Raw genomic sequence first — 20851 nt, 5'->3', positions numbered from 1 at the left:
TTTTAGTCTTTTCCCTCCCATATATTCCCTTGTCATTGACTTTCTGACTTCATCCCCTTTCATGGCAGATCTCCCTTTGGATTTCAAAGCTGACTCAGCTTCCTCTCATATTTGAGAATTTACTTTCCAACAGCCTCAGTCTCTGCCCCAGAAAGTTTCTAGAGAGATAACTCTAGACCCAACTAGAAGCCAATACACTTTTCTTCAAGCGTGATACAGCCCCACATCTATGTAGATTAGTGTCCAGTTTTCCCACTGTGTTTAGATCTCTTGCTAAGTGCTGTCAACTGAGGCAAAATATGTAGTCCTTACTTTCTATACTTCCTCCTCCTTTTCATTGGGACAGACACTGGGAAAAGACATTGAGTGTGTGTGTGTGTGTGTGTGCACGCATGTGTGTGTTGGGGGTAGGGGTAGGGTCTGTGTAGCACTCCACTAAGCCCAAGGGAAAAAACTAGGCCTAGTTCTGTCCACCCAAAGGTCACTTGGGGCAGAGACCTAAGCTGGTGAACTGTGAATTGTCTAGCATAAGAGAAGGCTGAGATGCTTTGAGATCCAGCGCTCAATGAAACCATCATTAGAGGAGAGTTAGAAAGTGAGCAACAGGGGAAAATCAAGTGGGAGTGGGGGGACTAAAATTACCATAGATCTCAGGAAGAAGAAAACTCAAAGATATTTAATGTAAGCAGTAAATTCAAAGGGGATATACATTAACAACAGAAGGAAATATGACTTCCAGATTTAGTAAACAAATTCAGGTCTCTATGAATATGCAAAAAAAAGGAAAATGATCCAACATTTGATGAGACAGGGGACCCCATGGAATGTGAGGAGAAAATGGAATCGCAACACATCATTTCTGAGTGCTTCAAAAGAGAAACAACAAATTATGATAGCAGAATTTATGGTATGTACAGCAAAAATAGGATAGAAAAACTAGACTATGCCATGGTAATCTCACCAAAGAAACAAAAGAGAGGAATATAGTTTTGGAATGCAAATGTGCAGAAGTGGAGAAGAATCTAGAAGAGAAATGAGAAACAATTAACATTAAAGGAAAATGGGTTCGTTCTGCAAACAAAATCTACTGCTCTTGAAGTTGGAATGTGAAGAGACATTTAAAGAGCATTAGTCCCTCAGAGAAATATGACAGGTTAAAAAAAAACTCATTAAAACCATAATAAAGGAAATAAACAGATGAGAACTGTTTAGAATTTTGGAACATAGAAAATGAAATGCCAAATGAAAAAATTCAGATAATATCGTCAGAAAAAACCAAGGCTGCTGACCTTCAAAACATATAGTAGTTAAATGTAACAATTCAGTGAGAAACAAGAAGTTCTACAAGAAATCAAGAGAAACACCTTCAAATACAAAGGAAGGGAGATTTGAAAACAAGATTACTTTGCACCCTCTAGCAATGTAGAAAGGAATGGAATAATGTGTTCTTAAGAGCAGTGAAGCTCAAGATTCAATCCAGTGTGAAAATTTGAACTTAATTGTACATGAAAAAAAGATGGATGTTCAATAATAAAGAGGTATTTTTTAAAAATTGAGGAAGAAAACCAGAACCAAAGAGATTAATTGCTTCTTGAATACTTTAAATGACAGAAAAGAAAGAGGATTAAATAAATGCAGCTTCCAAGAATAGCAGCAACAAAAGAATGACAACAGAGAGACCAAAGAAACTCCTTCTAAATGTACACAAGGAGGCAGGGCTGAAGGCAGAAGTCCAGTGGGCATAGCAGTGAAGAGATGGGCCTGGGGCAACATAGAACCTGGGAGCACCCTTACTCCAGATAAATTGGTGGGTTGTTTTGTTTGGTTTAGTTTGTGGGACAGCCTTCCAATATAGAAGAGTATGTGAAAAAGAGGAGGAGTGATAGAGAGGAAGATGTGATGTGCCTAGGTAAAATTGAGAGTGGCACAATCGTATGTAATGGACTTCTCTACTAGCAGCAATGCAATGACCAGAACAATCCAAAAGAACTTGTGAGAAAGAATACTATCCACATTCAGAGAAAGAACTGTGGGAGCAGAAACGCAGAAGAAAAACATGATCGATCACATGGTTCAATGGGGATATGATTAGCAATGTTGACTTTAAATGATCACTCTATTGCAAATATGAATAACATGGAAATAGGTTTTGAACAATTATATATGTATAGTCCAGTGGAACTACTTGTCAGCTCTGAGAGTGGGGAAGGAAGAGGGGAGGAAAGGATCACGAATCATGTAACCATGGAAGAATATTCTAAAAAGTTAAAAAAGAAAGTTAAAGAAACTAAATTTTAAAAAGATTAAGTGAATCCAAAAAAGCAGGAGTTGGAATCAGGCCATTTGGCAAAACAAAAACAAACATTCAAAAAGTTAAAAAAGGAATAAAGAGGGAAACTACATTATCCTGAAAGGAACGATAGACAACAAATCAATATCAGCAACCTCTGTAAATTATGACTTGAATGAATGAATTTTAACATTCTAGTTTGAATATATATTCTTGAAAGCAATAAAAGCCAATTTACTTCTAAAAATTCTATAATAACATATAACTTTTTTTACAGTAATATAGTAGGTCTTTTCAATTTGATTGAAAAAAAAAAGATATTTTAGGTACTAGGGTAGAAAGACTTCTAGTATGTGTTGGGTGGCAAACTACATATTTTCCCAAAGAACCAACCTACCTAAATCTAAAAAGGCTCCTTACTTACTCATAGAAGTGACAATTATTTTCAGCTCCAGAAGTTATTGGTTGCAGTGATTGTCAGGCTTGAGGCTACTCTGAAGGCATGACAGATCCTTGAGGTTCTGAAGTAGATAGTAGAGGTTAAAACTTGTATTTAAGAAAATGTTTGGCTTTTAAAATATATAATGTGCATCCTCTAATGATAGCACAATCACATGTTGTTTTGTCAGGTTAAATATTGAAAGGAACTTTTTTTGCATTCATTTTACTTTCCTAGGGTGATTTTAAATGTTTATTAATTTCTAAATTTTTAGGAATGAGCAAAGAAGGAGAGCCAGAATTCAAAAGCTTAAATATTTTATTAAAATATTTTACAATGACAAACAGGTTTCTTGCACTTCAGCATCTCCCTTGCAGTTGGATTTTAAAGTCATATTTCAGCAGATTTTCAATATTAAGTTAATAAACTGGCCTGAAACTATTCGCTTAGAGGTATGCTATTCCAATTTCTTGAATATTTTACTTTTCAATAGTGTACTTTAAGAATTATTCCCTATTACTAGTCTAGACATCTATCTGCCTATATATATATATGTATGTATATATACATATATAAAATCTCTTTTTATAATGCAATTTTATTTTGATTTGTGACCATAACTATGGTGTAAAAGACATTAAAATAGCCTTTTATGAAATGAGATAAAACATATAAAAGCAATATATAAATGTTAACTATGATTTAACCATTGCATATGGAAGAACTGATTTTATAGGTAGTTTGCAACAGTTTCTCATGCTTTGTAAATCTTCATTTGGGCTATGATTTTACTATTATTCAGTCATAGCTGAGGAGGGAGGCCATTGTTTATTGTATAATGCAAATGCTATAACAATTATAAAAATAGCAGAAGTCTGCTCCAACCATGGCTACAAACTTCATTTTTTTGCCAAGGGAAGAAAATATGAGAGGGATGGGAAAGATTGGAGACTGAATGGGAAAGACCAATGATTGGTACAGGGCAGCAGGGAAAAGAAGAAAAGACACCAGGAATTTGTCACAAACAAATTAAAAATATTTCTTTGGGTACCTCTCCTTTTATTTTTAAAATTTAGATTGCTTTGCTGGATAAGATTCTGGGGTTATTTTCCTTATTCTAACTATCATTCTTTTATCATCTCAGAAAAAACTCTAACTGTTGATAATACAGAATTTGTTGATAATCTACTGCTTTTCTCTAAAGAGGCATAAAGTGTGCAGTTGAATACAAATTCACCATTTATTGTTTTAAAACCTCAACTTCTTTCTTGTATATGGTGGATACATACCCAATATTTGTTCATTAATGTAGCTTTTAATGAACTAATTTGACCAATATTTACTAAACACCTGTTAATGTGCCATAGAATGAGATCCTTGAGGGAAACAAAGCTTGATGCTTAGGTAAGTCTTGGTAAGTCCTTGTTGAATGAATAAATGAATGGCAAGTACTGTTTCTCATTGCTTGAAGAGATGGAGGAACTGGAAGCAATGTCTGGATGCAGATATACTTTTATATGTATGTATATATACATGTATACACACACTCATATATATATATATGTGTTAAAATATATATAGTATAGGTTAAAAAGAAGTAACTTGTATTTGAATACTAAAAAGTTTCAATTTTATAGGTGTAAGGTCAATGTATCTTATAACATTTTATGATATATTTGTCATAATATTATTGTTAAATAGGCATATCTTCTGTAATTCTGGTTTTTGTTCTTTGAAGCCAGGAATAACAATATGCACTTAAATAGCACTTTATGTATTCACTTATTTGGTTCTCCCAATAATACTATGCGGTTTATAGTTCAAATATTATTATCTTCATTTCAAAGATAAGGAAATTGAAGCATAAAGCCATAAGAATCAAAGTTAAAAATCAAATCTAAGTCTTTGGATTCTCAAGTCCAGTGCTCTTTTCAATGTGCCATGCAAATATTTTTTAAGCTTCAGGTAATAAGTATAATAGTGCACTGCTTTCATATCTGGAGTGCTCTGAAACAATACCTCTCTTACACTCTAGTTTTTAGTGTGATCATATGGTATAATAGAAAGAGTACTTGATTAGGAACCAAGAGACTAGAATTCTAGCTCCAACCCTATCAATAACTAGCTATGAGACCTTGATCAAGTCACTTTACCTTCTGGGGTCTCAGTTTCTTCAATTAAAAAAGTTTTAGTCTCAACCAATGGTTCTCAATATGGGAAATGAGGCCTCTTTCAGGGGGTCTGTGAGGTCAGAACTATTAACAATAATACTAAGATGTTTTCATTTATTTTTAAAACCCTTACTTTTCCTGTTAAAATTAATACTGTATATTGGTTCTGAGGTAGGCAATGGGGGTTATGTGACTGTCACACAGCTAGGAAGTATCTGAGGGCAGATATGAACCTAGGACTACTCTTCTTCATGTCTAGCTCTGAATCCACTGAACTACCCAGCTGTCCCCTGTATTTTCATTTAAGATGCAGCAAATATCAGTAGCTAAAACTCATGCAAACAAAAACGGTGGAGTCCTCAATAATTTTTAAGAGTGTAAAAGGTCCAGAGACCAAAAAGTTCAAGAACTTCTGGTCTAGATGATCTAAAGTTTTGTCTAACTCTAAACTGTTAAGATTCCAGCTATCCATTACCTATTCCCAGTGTGATTTCATTTGTCTTATATTTAGGTTTATGAAATAAGTAAAAGGACAAGCATACTGGCCAAAATATACCTGCCTGTGCCCAGCAACACTGCACTGAAAAGCAAAGCGGTTTTGGAACAGTCGGAGTTTAGCTGTGATAAGCTAGTCGTTCCTGAATGTGGAGAAGTAGGAAGCAGTGAGTTCATTACAAATCACATTTTCTCTTTGTATTTTCAAACTACGGTGGCCATAACGTATTTAGATTGTCTACTAAATGTTGAAATATTGTGGTATGTATTGGTAGAGAGAGTACTGGTACCAGTGAGATCACCGAGCAACTCTTCTAGCCTGGATAGCCAAGTGTGACCCTGTCCTTGGTGCCCCCAGTTAGTAGCCCTCATATCAGAGTGCTTCACCCTAGCAACTAAAGGGAAACGTGCAGCTCTGGGCCCAGCCTAAGTATGTCCTTAGTAAAAGTCCTTAATTCTAGATGGGTGAGGTTTTTGCTTCCAAATGTACGTTCTAAACTGCCTTTTATTTGTTGTTGTTGTTGTTGTTTTATTTAAAACTGTAGACACCTTTTTTTTTACATTGAGGAATAACTCCTTTTTCCCCACTTTGCTCTCCTTTTTTTTGATATACAGATGTGCCTTTTCTTCTTGATGGGACCGGAAAAGAAGAACTTTGCCTATTGACATCTGGAAAACTAAGCTATTCTTTATCATGGGCATTAGATGAAAATGGCATCCCTTTAACCCCTATGTCCCAATCACTAAGTTCTGTCTGCCACAGGTTATAAGATTTTATATTAGAGATATCACATCACTTTTCAACAATTACTTAAAGCTCATGTCAATATTAGAGCAGTCTTGCCTTGTTCTGACTATTACCTCACACACAGACCCTTTTCCTCAGTCTGAACTTCAAACACTGATGAATGGCACCTATATTCTAGAGGAAAAGTAAATGGGTATTCTAAGCAAATATGATGTCTCTTTTTATATGATTATATGTAATCAGTGGAGCAATTATTTCTGAAAACTGTCACAAAAAGTGTTTTGGGTGTGTATAAAGATGCATTCGTTGTATTAGTAATTATCATTTGGGATAGGCTAAATTGTCAGAGGAATGCTTATGGCATTTTGAAAAGTGGAAAAAATCATAGGATTTGGAGATAGAAGATCTGGGTTTGAATCCATGGGCAAGTCATTTACTCTCACTAAATCTCAATTTCTCATCTGTAAAATGGGAATAGAAACACCTACCCCTCTTACTGTTCTTCCAGGTACCCAGATTCACATAGTTTTAGTGCATGATTCCTACCATCAAAACTTACAAATATGACTGGAAACATAGGACATTCCCCTCATTAAATACCAAAGAATACATTAATTACACCTTTAGTTGCAAAAACAAAGGCGACTTTACTATTCTTCAGCAGCAGTATTCACAAGATAGGGGTGTTCCTTTCTTTGTTAAATTAGACTCTTTTTTGATGCTAAAGGTCATGGTGGAATGAGGTAAGTAGCTAGGATGCTGCTGGGCTCTTTCCTTGGTCTTATTCCTCTCAATATTTTTATTAATGACCCCAATGAAAACAAAGATGGCATACTTATCAAGTCTGTTTTAGTGCACTTTAATTATGTGTAGGTAAACATCCTGTGAACATCTCAGTATTAAGAAGCAGCATCCTATTGTGAAAGGGACCTAAACTTGGAAACAGGCAGCCTAAGTTTCTAGGCTAACTTCGATATTCACTAACTCAGTGACCCTGGACAATTCCCTTAACCTGTTTGAATCTGTAAAATGGGTATCATTCCTATATTGTCTCCATCACAAGTTTGTTGTGAGGACAGTATTTTGTAAATTCTGTAAGGCGACATAGGTGAGGTTTCCCCTGTACCTACCCCAAGGCCTTGCATAGATTCAGTAAATGTGTTGAACCTATGTGGTAGAGTGGAAAGAATATCTCTGATGATGATTATTAATTTTGTGATCATAAGTGAGCCACTTACTCTCTCTGAGACTCAGTTTCCTCATTTGTAAAACAGGTATGATAATACCTATAGCATCTACTTCAAAATGTTGTTGTGAGAATCAAATGTGATTATACATACACACACATAGGTAAACTTTATAAACTTTAAGATACTACATAAATGTAAACTATTATCATAAAATACTGTAATTATATTGTTATCAGTATACATGTGGCAAAATTACAGGAAACAAAATGGTGTATTATGTTTCTCCCATATGGTAGTGTGTTGAGAAATGTGGATGCAAGAGGTGTTCCTGGAATTCCATGGCTCATTAATACTCAGAAGCTCTTTGAATGGGCAAATGAAGTGAGAATTGATCCAAATGACCCAGATTACTCAGACTTGATGGAATTTATAATGGTAAGTCTTAGCAAACAAAGATTAGAAATATATGGAAATGTTCCATTACCTGTCTTGGAACAGCAAAATATGTGATTATTAGAAAAGGTATCTTTTTCTATGTTCCTGAATTTTTAGATTGAGTCTACTTGTTCACCAATGTCAAATAGCATATAATGAAAAGTATACTGGACTGGAACCCAGAGGCTTGGGTTCTAGTTCCTGATCTAGTATTTCATCACAATCCAACTTTGAATCGAGGCACATCACATTAGCAAGTCTCAGTTTCCTTACTAGTAAAATGAGATAATTGAACTATAATGACCTTCTAGGTCCTTCTCAACTGTGAAAGTCAATGAACTCCATGAACCCCATAGTAAAATGAATGTGTAAATGAATTTATTAAGCTTCTGTTATGTGTCAGGCACTGTGCTAGGCTTGGGGTAAAAAGGAAAAAATGAGACAGTCCCACCCCTCAAAAGAGAGAAAACACGTACAGAGAAGTGTTGATTAGGGAAAGGAATTTTTGTCTGAGAAGCCGCAGGAATAAGTGGAGCCAAAGGATAGTCAATTGTCATGCCCATGCCCTTTGCAGAAACAGCGTAAATATTGGTTTGATGACTGTTTCCAGAGCTAACGAGTGAGTGGGGAGAGAAGACTATACTTGTGTAGTGACAGGGCAAAGGGCAAGATATTCCAAGATGTCACTCGTGGATGGATGTGAAGAACCATTCTAAAGATGTGATCCTGTAGGCATATGCAGCTTGCCTAACTGGTTGTCCTTATTCTTTGGGACTAGGGCTAGGCTAAGGGCTTTTAGCAAATATGAAGAAGTATTATTAGCAAGACCATTTCTGTAATGGAGAGGAAGGCTACCAGCTGTCAGTGTTGTCTAGATTAGTTGTGAAATGACAGACAGATAAGCCTACAGAGTTTAAATATATCATCTCTGGGTCCGGGGGAGTGTACCCAATATGGTTGTTTTTCCCAGGGCACTGGCAGGTAAAGAAACAGGTGAGGGAGGATGTATCTGTAGTCCTCTTCTAGATATCTTGTGTTCTTCAACTACATTTGGTTCCCATTACTCTTCTGCCCCAGTGATGGAGTGGGAGGAAGAGGAAGATGGAACAGGGTAGATTTTCAATATAAGATAACTGAGGTGAGAAGACCTTTCTGATATAGTCTACAGTGCATTTCTGATATGATTATTTTTCTTAGATTTTCGCCTATTACTACTCAATGGGCACGTTTGAAAACACTGCCCTTATTTTTCCTTATCTGTACTACAATTCTTTTCTGTAACAAAAAATATAATTTTCTTATATTGCCTTTTGCTTATTGATATCAAGAAAGTTTAAAATAAAGGGATATATGCTTCTCAAAGGTATTTAGCATTATGGTGTTTGTCACTGTCATGATAGATGTCCAATGAAGAGTCCAGATGGAATGAGATTCTGAAGAAATGATGAGATCCTCCAGATGCCCCTAGATGTAGCCGTAGGCAAAGTAGTTTACTTCTCTAAGACTCAGTTTTGTCCCCTATAAAATGAAGAGACTGAACTGGATGACCTTCAGTGTTTCTGCCAGCCTCAAATCAGTGATCCTTTAGTCCTACAATCCATGCAGAAAAGACCAATGGACAAAGGATGCCTGCTATCAGGGTTATGATAGAACTGATCCATTTATTTTGTACGGGCATTGTAGAAGAACTGTACCAAAATACACAATTCTCATGTTTTCCAGAATTTAAAAAGAAGAGGGGGAAGCTGTGTGGCTCAGTGGATTGAGAGTCAGGCCCAGCAATGGGAGGTCCTGGGTTCAAATTTAGCCTCAGACACTTCCCATCAGTGTGACCCTGGACAAGTCACCCATTGCCTAGCCCTTACCACTCTTCTACCTTAGAACCAATAACCAGTATTGATTTTAAGATGGGAGGTAAAGATTTTAAAAAATTAAATTAAATTTAAAAAAGAGGAAGGCAGATCAAATCCAGTGCTTTTATATAATTCTATCTAAAGCAAAAAACCCATTTTAATAAAAATGATATTTTACTGGTGATGCTCAGCTTAGCATAGTACCTGGCACATAATAGCTTTATAATAAATGTGAGTTGATTGATTTACTGATACTATGTGACTACAAGTCAAATTAATAAAAATGTATTAAGAGGCTACTATGTTCTATGCATATATGTGTATATGTAGGTTTATTTATATGTGTGTTTATATAATAGAAATAGACAAGTTATTCCCTTCACTGGTAAAAGGAACACTTGGATTGCCCTACCAATATAATCTGTTTAGCTTAATTTCATACAGCCCAAAGCTTTGGAAAATGGGTCTATTCCCTCACCCCTTCCTTTGCTATTAAAACTAATTTGTATCTATCTTTTTTGAAATATATGGCTTCATATATCTTTATTAGTAATATTCAAAAATCATCATATGAGAATTTTGTGAACCAACTACTATGTAATAGTACTCAGAGTAATCTGGGTCTGGAATATAAATTTAATTATTTCCACAATCCATATGGTAGAGGCCACCTGAATCAACTAATTAAAACCACTTGAAAATCAAATTTGATACTCTGACTCAGTTTTGGAAAAGGAAATGATTATAAAATGTGGGCAATAGTTTGTAAAAATCAAAATGTTCTGAAAAGGAAAATTTTCTGAAAGGATTTGAAAAAACATATGATCTGAAAACCTTTACTAGACAAAGCTCAATGGCTACTTTAAAATAAAATAGCACCATTTATAAATCTGTGCTGAGGGTCAAAGATAACCAAGCACATGAAAAAAGTTTCCATGAAAACTAGCAAAATAAGAGAAACTTTAAAAAATGTTATTTTTTTAATAGAAAGATAGCATGAGTAAAAACCAAACCAAACCAAAGGTATATAGTAATTTCAAAATAAAAATACTTGACCCAAAGAACTTAAGAAATACTATTGGAGGGACTATCTAATCTATTCATGGGATGACAATAGCCACTGAATCAATGGGATCACTAAATAGCCATTATACAAAATATATAGAAAGATGTAAAATCATATATTTTCAACAGGGAAAGAAGGGCTTTTTCACTTGAGGTGGGAGATTGAAGAATACTGATTTTAGCTAGCTTTTAGGCAATATATAAACTTAGAACTCTAATGTGGGTAGAAAAAACTGAGAGGCACTGATGACATTTGTCTTATTCTTCTCTCCTTGTGCCCTCCCCACCCCACCGAAAGGCAACAAATTGCTGTGATCCTTAAACTGGAATTAGTACAGTAGATTGAAAATGAAAGAAACTTTGTAGTATTTATAATATTTATTTTTATCAATGATGAGGTTAGAATCATCACAGGACATTGACAAAATAATATTTAATTATAGTTAACTATTAATAAACTAATTATATTTTAAGTAATTTAACATTAATTTAAAAATTAATAAATAACATTTGATACTAAATTTAAATTATTAAAAGATGTTACAATCTGTATTCCTGGAAGTATTCCTATTGTTAATATCACAAATCCATTTAAGGACTTCAGTCTGGTTTTTCATTGTGTTGGATCTCTTCTTTGGCTCATTCATTTCTTTTAGTCATATTTTAATTCTATTTTGAAAACTTCAATTAGTTTTGTTCCTTTTTAGCATATTGCTCTTTTTAGAAGATATTTTGAAGAGCTCGGTACCTTTGCAACAATTTATTATACTATCATCTCAGAAATCTTCTATGGACTTTTCTATTAATTATATTCATATTGTTCAGCTCACAGTTAATAATCTTTTTTAAAATAAGTGTTCATTTTAAATAAAAGACATGATAAATAGATATCAACAAATGATGTCATTTATTTATTACATCACCAAAATATCCTCCAGTATCCCTCATTTTACCCTTCCCAGAGAACCATTCCATATAAAAAAATAATGTTTTTAAAGACAAAGAAGTGAAAAATAGGCAAAACTGATCAATATATTACCAAAATCTGGTTATAGGTTATAGGTCCAGTGTGTCACATCCACAGAATTTCCACATCTGCAAAGGATCATATATATATATATATATATATATATATATATATATATATATATATATATATATATATATATATATATATATATACATATATATATATAATCTTCTTTTGAGTTTTCTTTGTTCTTTGTTCATTTGCAAAATTCACTTTAGATTTTTTTAATGATTTCTCTATTTACATTGGTTTAGTCATTGTAGTTTTATTGACCATTTCATTTTGCATCAGTTTATATAGATTAAATGTTCATTTGTATTCATCTCATACATCATTTCTTACAAAACAGTACTATTCTATTACATCCATATACCACAATTTATTAAGCCATTCCTCAATGGGCATTAAGTTCTTTGCTATCACAAAAATTATTTCTATGAAAACTTTCTTCTTATTAAAGGGGCATAAATCTAGTTAGTAAAATTTCTGGGTATGGACATTTTCATCATTTTATTTGCATGATTACAAATTGTTTAAGAAACTTACTATACTGATTCACAGTTAAGATATCAATTATAATACTAGGGTCTCACAACCCTGCCAATATTGACTATTGCATCTTTTGTCATCGTTGCCAATTTGCAGGATGCAAGATAAAACCTCAGAGCTGTTTTGATTTATATTTCTCTTATTATTAGTGATTTGGAGCATTCTTTCATGTGGCTATTAATAGTTAGCAATTCTTTTGAGAACCATTTGTTCATATCCTAGACATTCATATAATTATATAGTTAATTGTTTTTACATCCTGGATATGAAACTCTTATCTGAGAAATTTGAGAACATGATTCTTTCCTATATGCATTAATTTTGTTTGCCTAGAAGCTTTTCAGTTTTATGTAACTAAATATCTCTCACTGCTTGTCTCTCAAACATCAAAGCTGTAGGGATACAAAAAAAGCGGGGGGGGGGGGGGATCCCTGCCCTCAAACATTCAGTCTAATGAGAGGGGGTGGGGATGGGAAATAGGGACCAATATACAAACATACATATATATACAAAGCAAGCCATATACAGGATTAATAGGAAATAATGATGAGAGGAAAGGCACTGGAATTGAGAGAAATTGAGGAAAACTTCCAGTAAAAGAGGGATTTAGGTTGGGACTTGAAAGAAGCTAGAGAGGTCATTGGGGAGAATGTTCCAGGGAAGAGGGACAGCTGGAGAGAATGTCCAGAACTGAGTGATGGAGTGTCTTATATATATTGTAGTGTAAGGTGTAAGAAGACTGGAAAGGTAGGGACAGACAGAGCATTTTGTATTAGATCCTAAAGACAATAGGAAGCCATTGGAATTTATTGAGTAGGGGGTGTAATGATTGGACTATACTTTAGGAAAATCACAGTGATTGAATGTAGGATGATCTGGAGCAGGGAGAGACCTTATACAGGCAGACTCAATTTAGTGCCATATCACATGTTATGATTTAAAAATATTAAAATGTGGATTTGTTACCAAATGACTGCCATTCCTCCACTTTGAAGTTATTCTGGCTGCCATCATCACAATGAGAATTGGTTAAAACTATCAGTTCCTGTGGCTTTAATTCTCCAATTCACTACTTCCCTGAATCCTTCTTCAGCCATTTTCTAACTTTTTTAGCCTGGATAAATAATTTCTTTTATCTGAAAGGGGAATGATAAAAAATGATAATAAAAATAAATAAATAAAAGGGGAATGATAATACCATCTTCCACTCAGGGTTGTTATGTAAAGTTCTTTGAAAGCATTATATAAATGCAAGCTATTGTTATAAATTTACCTTAACAAGGATACTAAAGAACTTTAATGTTAATTTCTAATATATATGTGTCTATATATCAGATATATATGTATACATATTTTCCTTCTGTGAAACTAAATAGGACATGTGATTTTGAGGGTGAGTAACATGATAGTACCACATAAGAAAATAAACTAGATATGATGATATGTGTTAGGGGAAATTCATTTTGTATTTTTATAAATCATTTTATTTCCTTAGATTTTACAAAACTTAATGTGGTTTTATGATTTGTGCCTAAGCCAGAGAGTAGATATGATCCAATCTATACTGGTATTTGCACATCAATGTTGTTTGCTTGAAGCAGTATGTTGGTTATGTCCATTTCTCCAAAGAATTGATTGTTAAATATTTCTCTTCTCCAAAAAATAAAAAAATAATACCAAGAAAAATGTGGATTTGAAATCTTTCTTATCTTTTACAGTATACAAGACATAAAGGGCAAACTATTCCAAAATATTTTCGGCTTGAACAGCTGCAAGAAGAATTTAATTTTGTTTCTGAAGAGGAAATTAAAAAAAGTAAACGTTTTCAACTATTACAACTTAGAAATGCAGGTCAATTAGATGTCTACATTCTTCAACAAATGCCTCTCTATGATAGAGAGATACCAGATTTAGTCTTCCAGGTATTTCATTTTCTATGAATATATAATTTATTTGATGGCAAATCAAATGAATTTTTTTCCTTTACTCAGCAATAGCATATATCTTTTCATAATTTTTATAAATACCTTAACCCGGGCTATATTAATTGAACAGATTCTCTAATGAAGGCCTATCCTTATGCCTTATCATGATTTATAGATAATACTGGGCTTTCTAAAACTTGGCTAATGAGGTATAAAGCTAGAAAAGGTTTGAGAACCAACTTTGGGACAGGCATTATGTATGTTGGTCAAGAGTGGAAAAGGTTATCACCAAGTTAGCCATGCGCTAGTAATTTTTTATCACAACATCTCTCAAAGATCATTGAGTAAGTCATAAAAGGATTTCAATAACAGTATACATTTAGTAGAAGGTATATACATATCTAGTAAATCCTAGTGTGTGAAGTGAAAATCTTGGGGGGGGGGTCCTCATGCCCCCAGGCTCATTCTAATGAGCAGACAGGAGACTTGATGCTGGCAGAATTCATGTGGCTTTATTCAGAAGCCGTGGGGGGAGAGGGGAGATAGAGTGAAGAACACTGTCTGGGCCTAGACAGCATCCTCACAAGGCTGGTGGGGGGGAGGGGGCAAGGGTGAGCTAATATCACTTGGGCATAGATAGTATTCTCGCGAGGGTGAGGGCATAGGGAAAGAGAGAGTGGCTCCACAGTCTGGGGTCCCTGAAACAGTAGGCATCGATGCCTAGGTTTACTCACATTTTATAGGAATCTAACATAATGCTATTTCTACTTTCCATCATCTGTACCTCATTCTATCCTCCTCCTTATTCTTTCTCACCACTTCTGAGTATTTCCAAGGATATGGGAATATTCCTTAGATTTGCAATTTTTTAGTTGGGTCACGTTTTTAGGCCTGTCCAATAGATTGTAACAAGTCAGGCTAAAACACTCTTTGACACATCTCTGGGGCTATAACATTGCAACACTGGGCTATAGTATATATATATATACATATGTATATATATATATATATATATATATATATATATGTGTGTGTGTGTGTGTGTGTGTGTGTGTGTGTGTGTGTGTGTGTGTGTGTGTGTGTATAAAGCTGCTTGGGGAGGGTTTCTTTTACTCTTCAAAAGGAGAGATTGATATTGACTAATGGAAAGCACCTAACTTCACTATTTCTCTATAGGAAGTTGTCAATCTATAATTACTAATACTAATCAATGTATATTGGGGAATAATGCACAAATTTCATCCCCCACACTATATTCTTGAAGTAATAGACTGACATTTCATGTAAGAGCTCTCTAAAAGTTGTCCCTTATTGTGATGTATTGAATTAATAAATATGAAAAAAAACAGAAATGCTACCACACATATTCCAACTTTGGAGTCTTCAGGCTCAATTTATTTAAGATTATTTGGATTAATTCCCGTTCCTCAATTATAGCAAAAGTATTTTTAGTTTTAGTTTTCTTGTATTGGTATAGGTAGAACTTAATGGCCTTTAAGGTCTCTTCTGAATTGATTCTACTAATCTGGGCCCTGATTTGTAGAGAGCTAGTTCAAGAAGAAAAGAGATACTTCTTCTAGGTCCATTTGTCTTAAGAATTCACTGAAATACCCAAAAGAATTTGTTTTTCTTTCATAAACATTATTTGGTAAAGTTAATAGGCACTCTTCTCACTGTAAGGCCTGAAACCTCAAACTAATAATAAATAATAGATTCTGCTCAAAGAGATGATAGGATTTTATACATTTTCAGTCAGTAAAAGTAAATACATTCTTCAAATTATTTTTAAAATATTGAGATATTGGGGATAAAAATTTTTACTATTGTATTCTTCCCTATGGCTATTCATCATGTTTTTTTTTTTTAATGAAACATGTACCAGAGAAACTAAATATGGCATTGGGGAAAGAAAACTCTCAGAAGAGAATGCTTCTCCTTTTCATGCAAGTCCCCTTCCCTAAATATTAAAGGGGAAAATGAATTGAATAATTAATACTTTATTAGTGCATGTCATATTTAAAGCTGATTTCATGTTGAAGAAGTAAAACCAACAATTTTGTATTTAGGAATATGAAAGCCAGTTAGAAAAGGACATACAAATTTCAGATGTAAATTCTATTACTTCACAAAGGATTCATTCTATCAACTTTATGAAGAAGGTATTAGCAACAAATCTTTTATACTTAAATTTTTAAATTTTATTTTTCCAATTATACACAAAAACTATTTTAGCACTCATTTTGTAGAATTTTGAATTCCAAAATCTCTTCTCCCTCTTCACTCCTCCTTCTCCCCCCATCCCTGAGAAGCCAAGCAATTTGATATATTTTATGCATGTGCAGTTATCTAAAACATATTTCTATACTAGCTCTGTTGTGAAAGACAACATAGGCCAACCCCCCCAATAAATGTAAAGTAAAAAAAATTTTTTCTTCACTCATACTCCATCAATTCTTTCTCTGAAACTACTGTAAATTGCAGAGAAAGTACCATTCTGCATTAGTAGAAAGAGTATCTTCATTAGGAATTCCCTACATCAATGAAATCACAATGAAAACCCTCATTTCCATGTTTTCTATACATTTTAATTGACCATGTTATTATATAAGATGTCTCTTCCCAATAGAATGAAGGCTCCTTGAAGGGAAGGACTTTTTAATTCTTGTCTTTTTATTACTAGCTTCTAGCATAGGGCCTGGAATTTAGTAATGTTTATTGATTGATTAGCAGAACCTTTAGTAGTGTACAGCAAGAAATGTGAGACAGAAGGCCTTCCAAAAGCACAGGAAAAAGTATTATAAATGTATCACAAAATGTATTGCTATGTATGTTTAATAAAATGAATTCTAAAATCAGCTTTTCTTCTTCCCCTGAAGGGAAAGATCATTGACAACAGATAAGTAACCTAGGAAAGAGTGTAGGTTCCCTCTGATTAAATGTTTTACTATGGTGAGGGGAAGCTAAGGAAGATAAAGGAGAAGCGAAAAAAGTATTCTAGGGTTTAACTAAAGAGTCAGAGGAATATAATCAAATTTTGTAACAGTAATCATACTATCATAGCACTCAAATTGTAGCTAACTAAACAATTTGCTAGATATTGCACTGATTTTATAAAAAAATACTGTTTAAAAATACCTCTACTAGTCTAAAATACCAAAAAAAAGACAAAAGATTGCAATTCATTATGCTAACAGATCCTCTTTAAGGTTCCTTCTAGTTCTAATTTCATGTCTATGACCATAACTACGAGATAGAAATTGGTAGATGTGGAGATAGCTCTAAATCTAGATTTATCTATATATCTATAAAATAGATACATGTTATATTTATTTTTTAATTTGATTTTTGCATCTTGTCTCCTTGAGGTCAGAGACCACATCTTTGCCTTTCTTTGTATCCCCAGAATTTAGTACAATGCTTGTCACTTAATAAATGCTTGTTGATTGGCTGACCATTTCTTCTCATGGCTTTAAAATTGTTAGTTTTGTACCATAACAGTGGATAGGAATAGACTGAGAGACAGATCTAGAGAAATATATCCAGATCAATATATTTAGAGACAAGCTTGTCACTAGATTTCTCTCTCTCTCTCTCTCTCTCTCTCTCTCTCTCTCTCTCTATATATATATATATATATATATATATATATATATATATATATATATATAAACTTGCTACATACAAGATATACACAGTTTTTTGCATGTTCTTTCTCTACTGACTATTTCTTTTCCTGACTGAAACTGATAGTTCTGTGCCATAAAGATTCCTTGGAAGACTGTAAAAAGTGACTTAAGAGTTTTACTTTATTGATACATCCTACAGCTAGTATGTTAGAGATTAGTCCACTGCCTGAATCATTTTGTACTTTTCCCAAGAACATGTATAGATTCAAAGAGATGGATATGACTTAAACATCATCCGCATTCCTCCCCCTCATTTCAAGGGGCTTTGATAGCTTGGAAGGAGAAAACAAGACTCAGAAAGGTTAACTGATTTGTCTAAGATTACAAAATAAGTAGGTAGTGGAATAGCGGTAACTAGAACTTGAGTTTCCTGATTCCCAGCTAGTATTCTTTCTGCTATATCATGAATAAACTCGTTCAGTTATTTATTACTTTAAAATTGATTAATTCGTTAAAGTTCTAGTGCACAATTAATTTGCATGTCAGAATCCTTGTCTAGTTCTACAGGAAGAACTGGAGTTTCTTTTCTCATGAAGGAGCATGCCTAATTTTACAAGTTGGCAAGTATAGGGTAAAGCCTTGTTTTTTAGTATATCATATTCTATGATATTCTTTAATTTCTCATATTCCATGAATAACACTATGATTTGTCATTACTTCTTACATTAAAACAATTAGAGAAATATAATATGAGAAAATATAACTGTTCTGCTAACTGTATTTTGGGAGAATTTAGGAATTGATTTTCCATTTAGGGATAGATGAGACCTGGATTTCTGTGATTTCATTGGTTTATGAATTCCAATTGAAGAAACTCCTTTTACCTTTGCATATCAGTATTTTGTACTGTATAGTGTGAGAACTGCCAACAACAATAGCTAGTGACTTCATTTTCAAAGTCTTCTTTCCCTTCCTCAACCACTACCTACATAAAATTAATAGAGAAAAATATTGGTGTTGATGTCTTATTTAAAATATCACATACCTGTTCACTAAAATCTAAAATAAAAACATATTTTTTCAGATGAGGAAATTGGTAATGAAAAAAATTATCAAAGTTAACAAATTTAATTTATCAGACGTTGTAACTGATTATGAAGAAATTGTATCCGCGAGGTATGTACTAAAAAATTAAAATATATGAGCCACTTTTCAGAAGCCCCTAAGCAGACTGCAACTTTACAAATATATTTTGAATCAAAATTCAAAATGTACAGTTTCAGAAAGTGTCAGATACTGGTGATTAAAGAATATATTTACAAGTTAATATATAGCTACTTTCCCCTTGTCCTGACAGTAACATTTTGGAGGATGACTAGAGGCTACAAACAGGAATGTGGTTGTCAGGGGTCTTGGGAACCCTCTCTGATCTTACAAGTCATCACACAGAGAAGGCCATTCCCCAAAGTTGCTTTGCATACCTTTTGGGGTGATATTTTTAGTCTGTTTTGTTAGCATAGAGATGATTTGGTTAGAAGTTATTACTGTTACAAATTGCCTATAAGGATTACACGTGATTAACAATTTCCACTATAACTGCATAGCCCATTAAATCACAATTTAGAGATGGAAGGGGACTTATTTCATGCCCTCTTCCTTCATTTTACTGAACCCAGAGAGCTTTATGACTTACCCAACCAAGGTCACACAGGAAAATGACACAGTAGGGATTTGGGCTCTGATTAAGGTCCAGCACACTTTAGTGTAATTCTTATCGCACTTAAGAGTAACATGTTTTATTTAAATCATCCTGCCCTTTCATCTTCACTTTGTATCAAAGGAAACATGGAGTAGCTATGAGTAAAGCTATTCCTTCAACACATTGGGGAGAAACATTGTCATTTCATATAATACAGACATATCTACAAAGGGACATCATCATTGGGTAATGATATATTCTTTTCCATAGTAGGGAGACTTGAGTTCAAAATAAGACTTCCATTTATAATGAATAACATATTAAAAATGAGCTTAGTTTTTTAAATGTGGCAGATGGTGCATATATGACTGATTGTTGTGAATTCCTTAGCCAGCTAAAGCATGCCATTTGCAAGCTTGTTGAACGAAGAAGAAATTTAAAGCCTCGGAGAAGAGAAAGGAAGAAAGTAGCAGCACAAACTATCAGTGCTGGGGACATTCACCTTCTGGTCAGAATTCTAAGAGCTTATAACATCCCCTCAAGGAAGCCTGTTGTGAGCAGGTGAGGCCTGCTGCAATGGATGGAGGGGTTGGTTGAAGGAAGTTCTTGGTGCTGATGATAAGCCGCATTCAATCGATACTTTCCGAAACAGGGAAAAATGAATGAGAAAAAAGTCTGGGCCAGAAGAACTTGTGATTTGGTCATGAGATCAAATAGGACCCATGACTCCTATTCTTGTGATATAATCTGGGTGGAGAACACAAAACTGGTCACTGCGACCCAAAATGTACAACTAACATCCTAGAGAGAGACAAAGCTGCCTGCTCTTTAGAAGAAAAGGCCATCATCAGCTGGGGAACTGGGCAAGGCCTCACAACAGGACTGAGGTTTAATTTCAGCATTAAAGGATGATAGTATTTCAGTAGCAAAAGAGAGTGAGAGATCTCATCTCAGGCCTAGAAAGTAATAAGAGCAAAGGTTATCGGGCAGGGGCTTAGCAGGTGGGGAAGAGAAGTCTAATTTGAAAGGAGTATTGAATGTATGGCAATGAATTATAGGAGATAATGCTGGAAACATAGCGTGCCATCAGATTGCAAAGACCTTGAAGGTCAAGCAAAGAAGTTCAAGTTGTAATTTGTAGGTAATAAGAGAGCTGGTGACAATTGTTGAACATAGAAGTGATGTGACCAGCCTTATGTGAAAGGAAACTCAGGCTAGCAGTAGTCACCGAGAAAGCTACAATCTTACTTTCCTTGGGCCTTGAAATTTTAGGTGGATTTATGTCTTTCTCATATCTAGACAGTAAATGTTGAAGAATGTCCGGTTCAAATACATG

The 20851-nt window shown here is 34.1% G+C and overlaps 1 protein-coding gene across 9 annotated transcripts in view; it reads left to right on the top strand.

The window, feature by feature from the left end:
- CC2D2B (coiled-coil and C2 domain containing 2B) overlaps window positions 1-20851 on the top strand; it is a 131482-nt gene that overhangs the window by 56659 nt on the left and 53972 nt on the right. For 8 of the 9 annotated variants that reach the window (XR_008912729.1, XM_056801779.1, XM_056801822.1 and 5 more), the window contains 8 exons: window positions 3004-3181; window positions 5412-5562; window positions 6011-6158; window positions 7630-7768; window positions 13984-14187; window positions 16257-16349; window positions 18901-18992; window positions 19906-20076. Coding sequence is in view for 8 of the 9 variants with exons in the window: in XM_056801779.1 (XP_056657757.1) it covers window positions 3004-3181; window positions 5412-5562; window positions 6011-6158; window positions 7630-7768; window positions 13984-14187; window positions 16257-16349; window positions 18901-18992; window positions 19906-20076 (1176 nt within the window). In the remaining variant the exon portion in view is untranslated. The remainder of the gene's footprint in view (window positions 1-3003; window positions 3182-5411; window positions 5563-6010; window positions 6159-7629; window positions 7769-13983; window positions 14188-16256; window positions 16350-18900; window positions 18993-19905; window positions 20077-20851) is intronic. The other variant, XM_056801812.1, reaches the window with a different exon arrangement.

This window comes from Monodelphis domestica, chromosome 1 (genome assembly GCF_027887165.1).
Source record: "Monodelphis domestica isolate mMonDom1 chromosome 1, mMonDom1.pri, whole genome shotgun sequence".
In the NCBI taxonomy this organism is placed as follows: domain Eukaryota; kingdom Metazoa; phylum Chordata; class Mammalia; order Didelphimorphia; family Didelphidae; genus Monodelphis; species Monodelphis domestica.
Note: the sequence above shows the minus strand (reverse complement) of the source record. Positions and strands in the feature narration are given on the sequence as shown.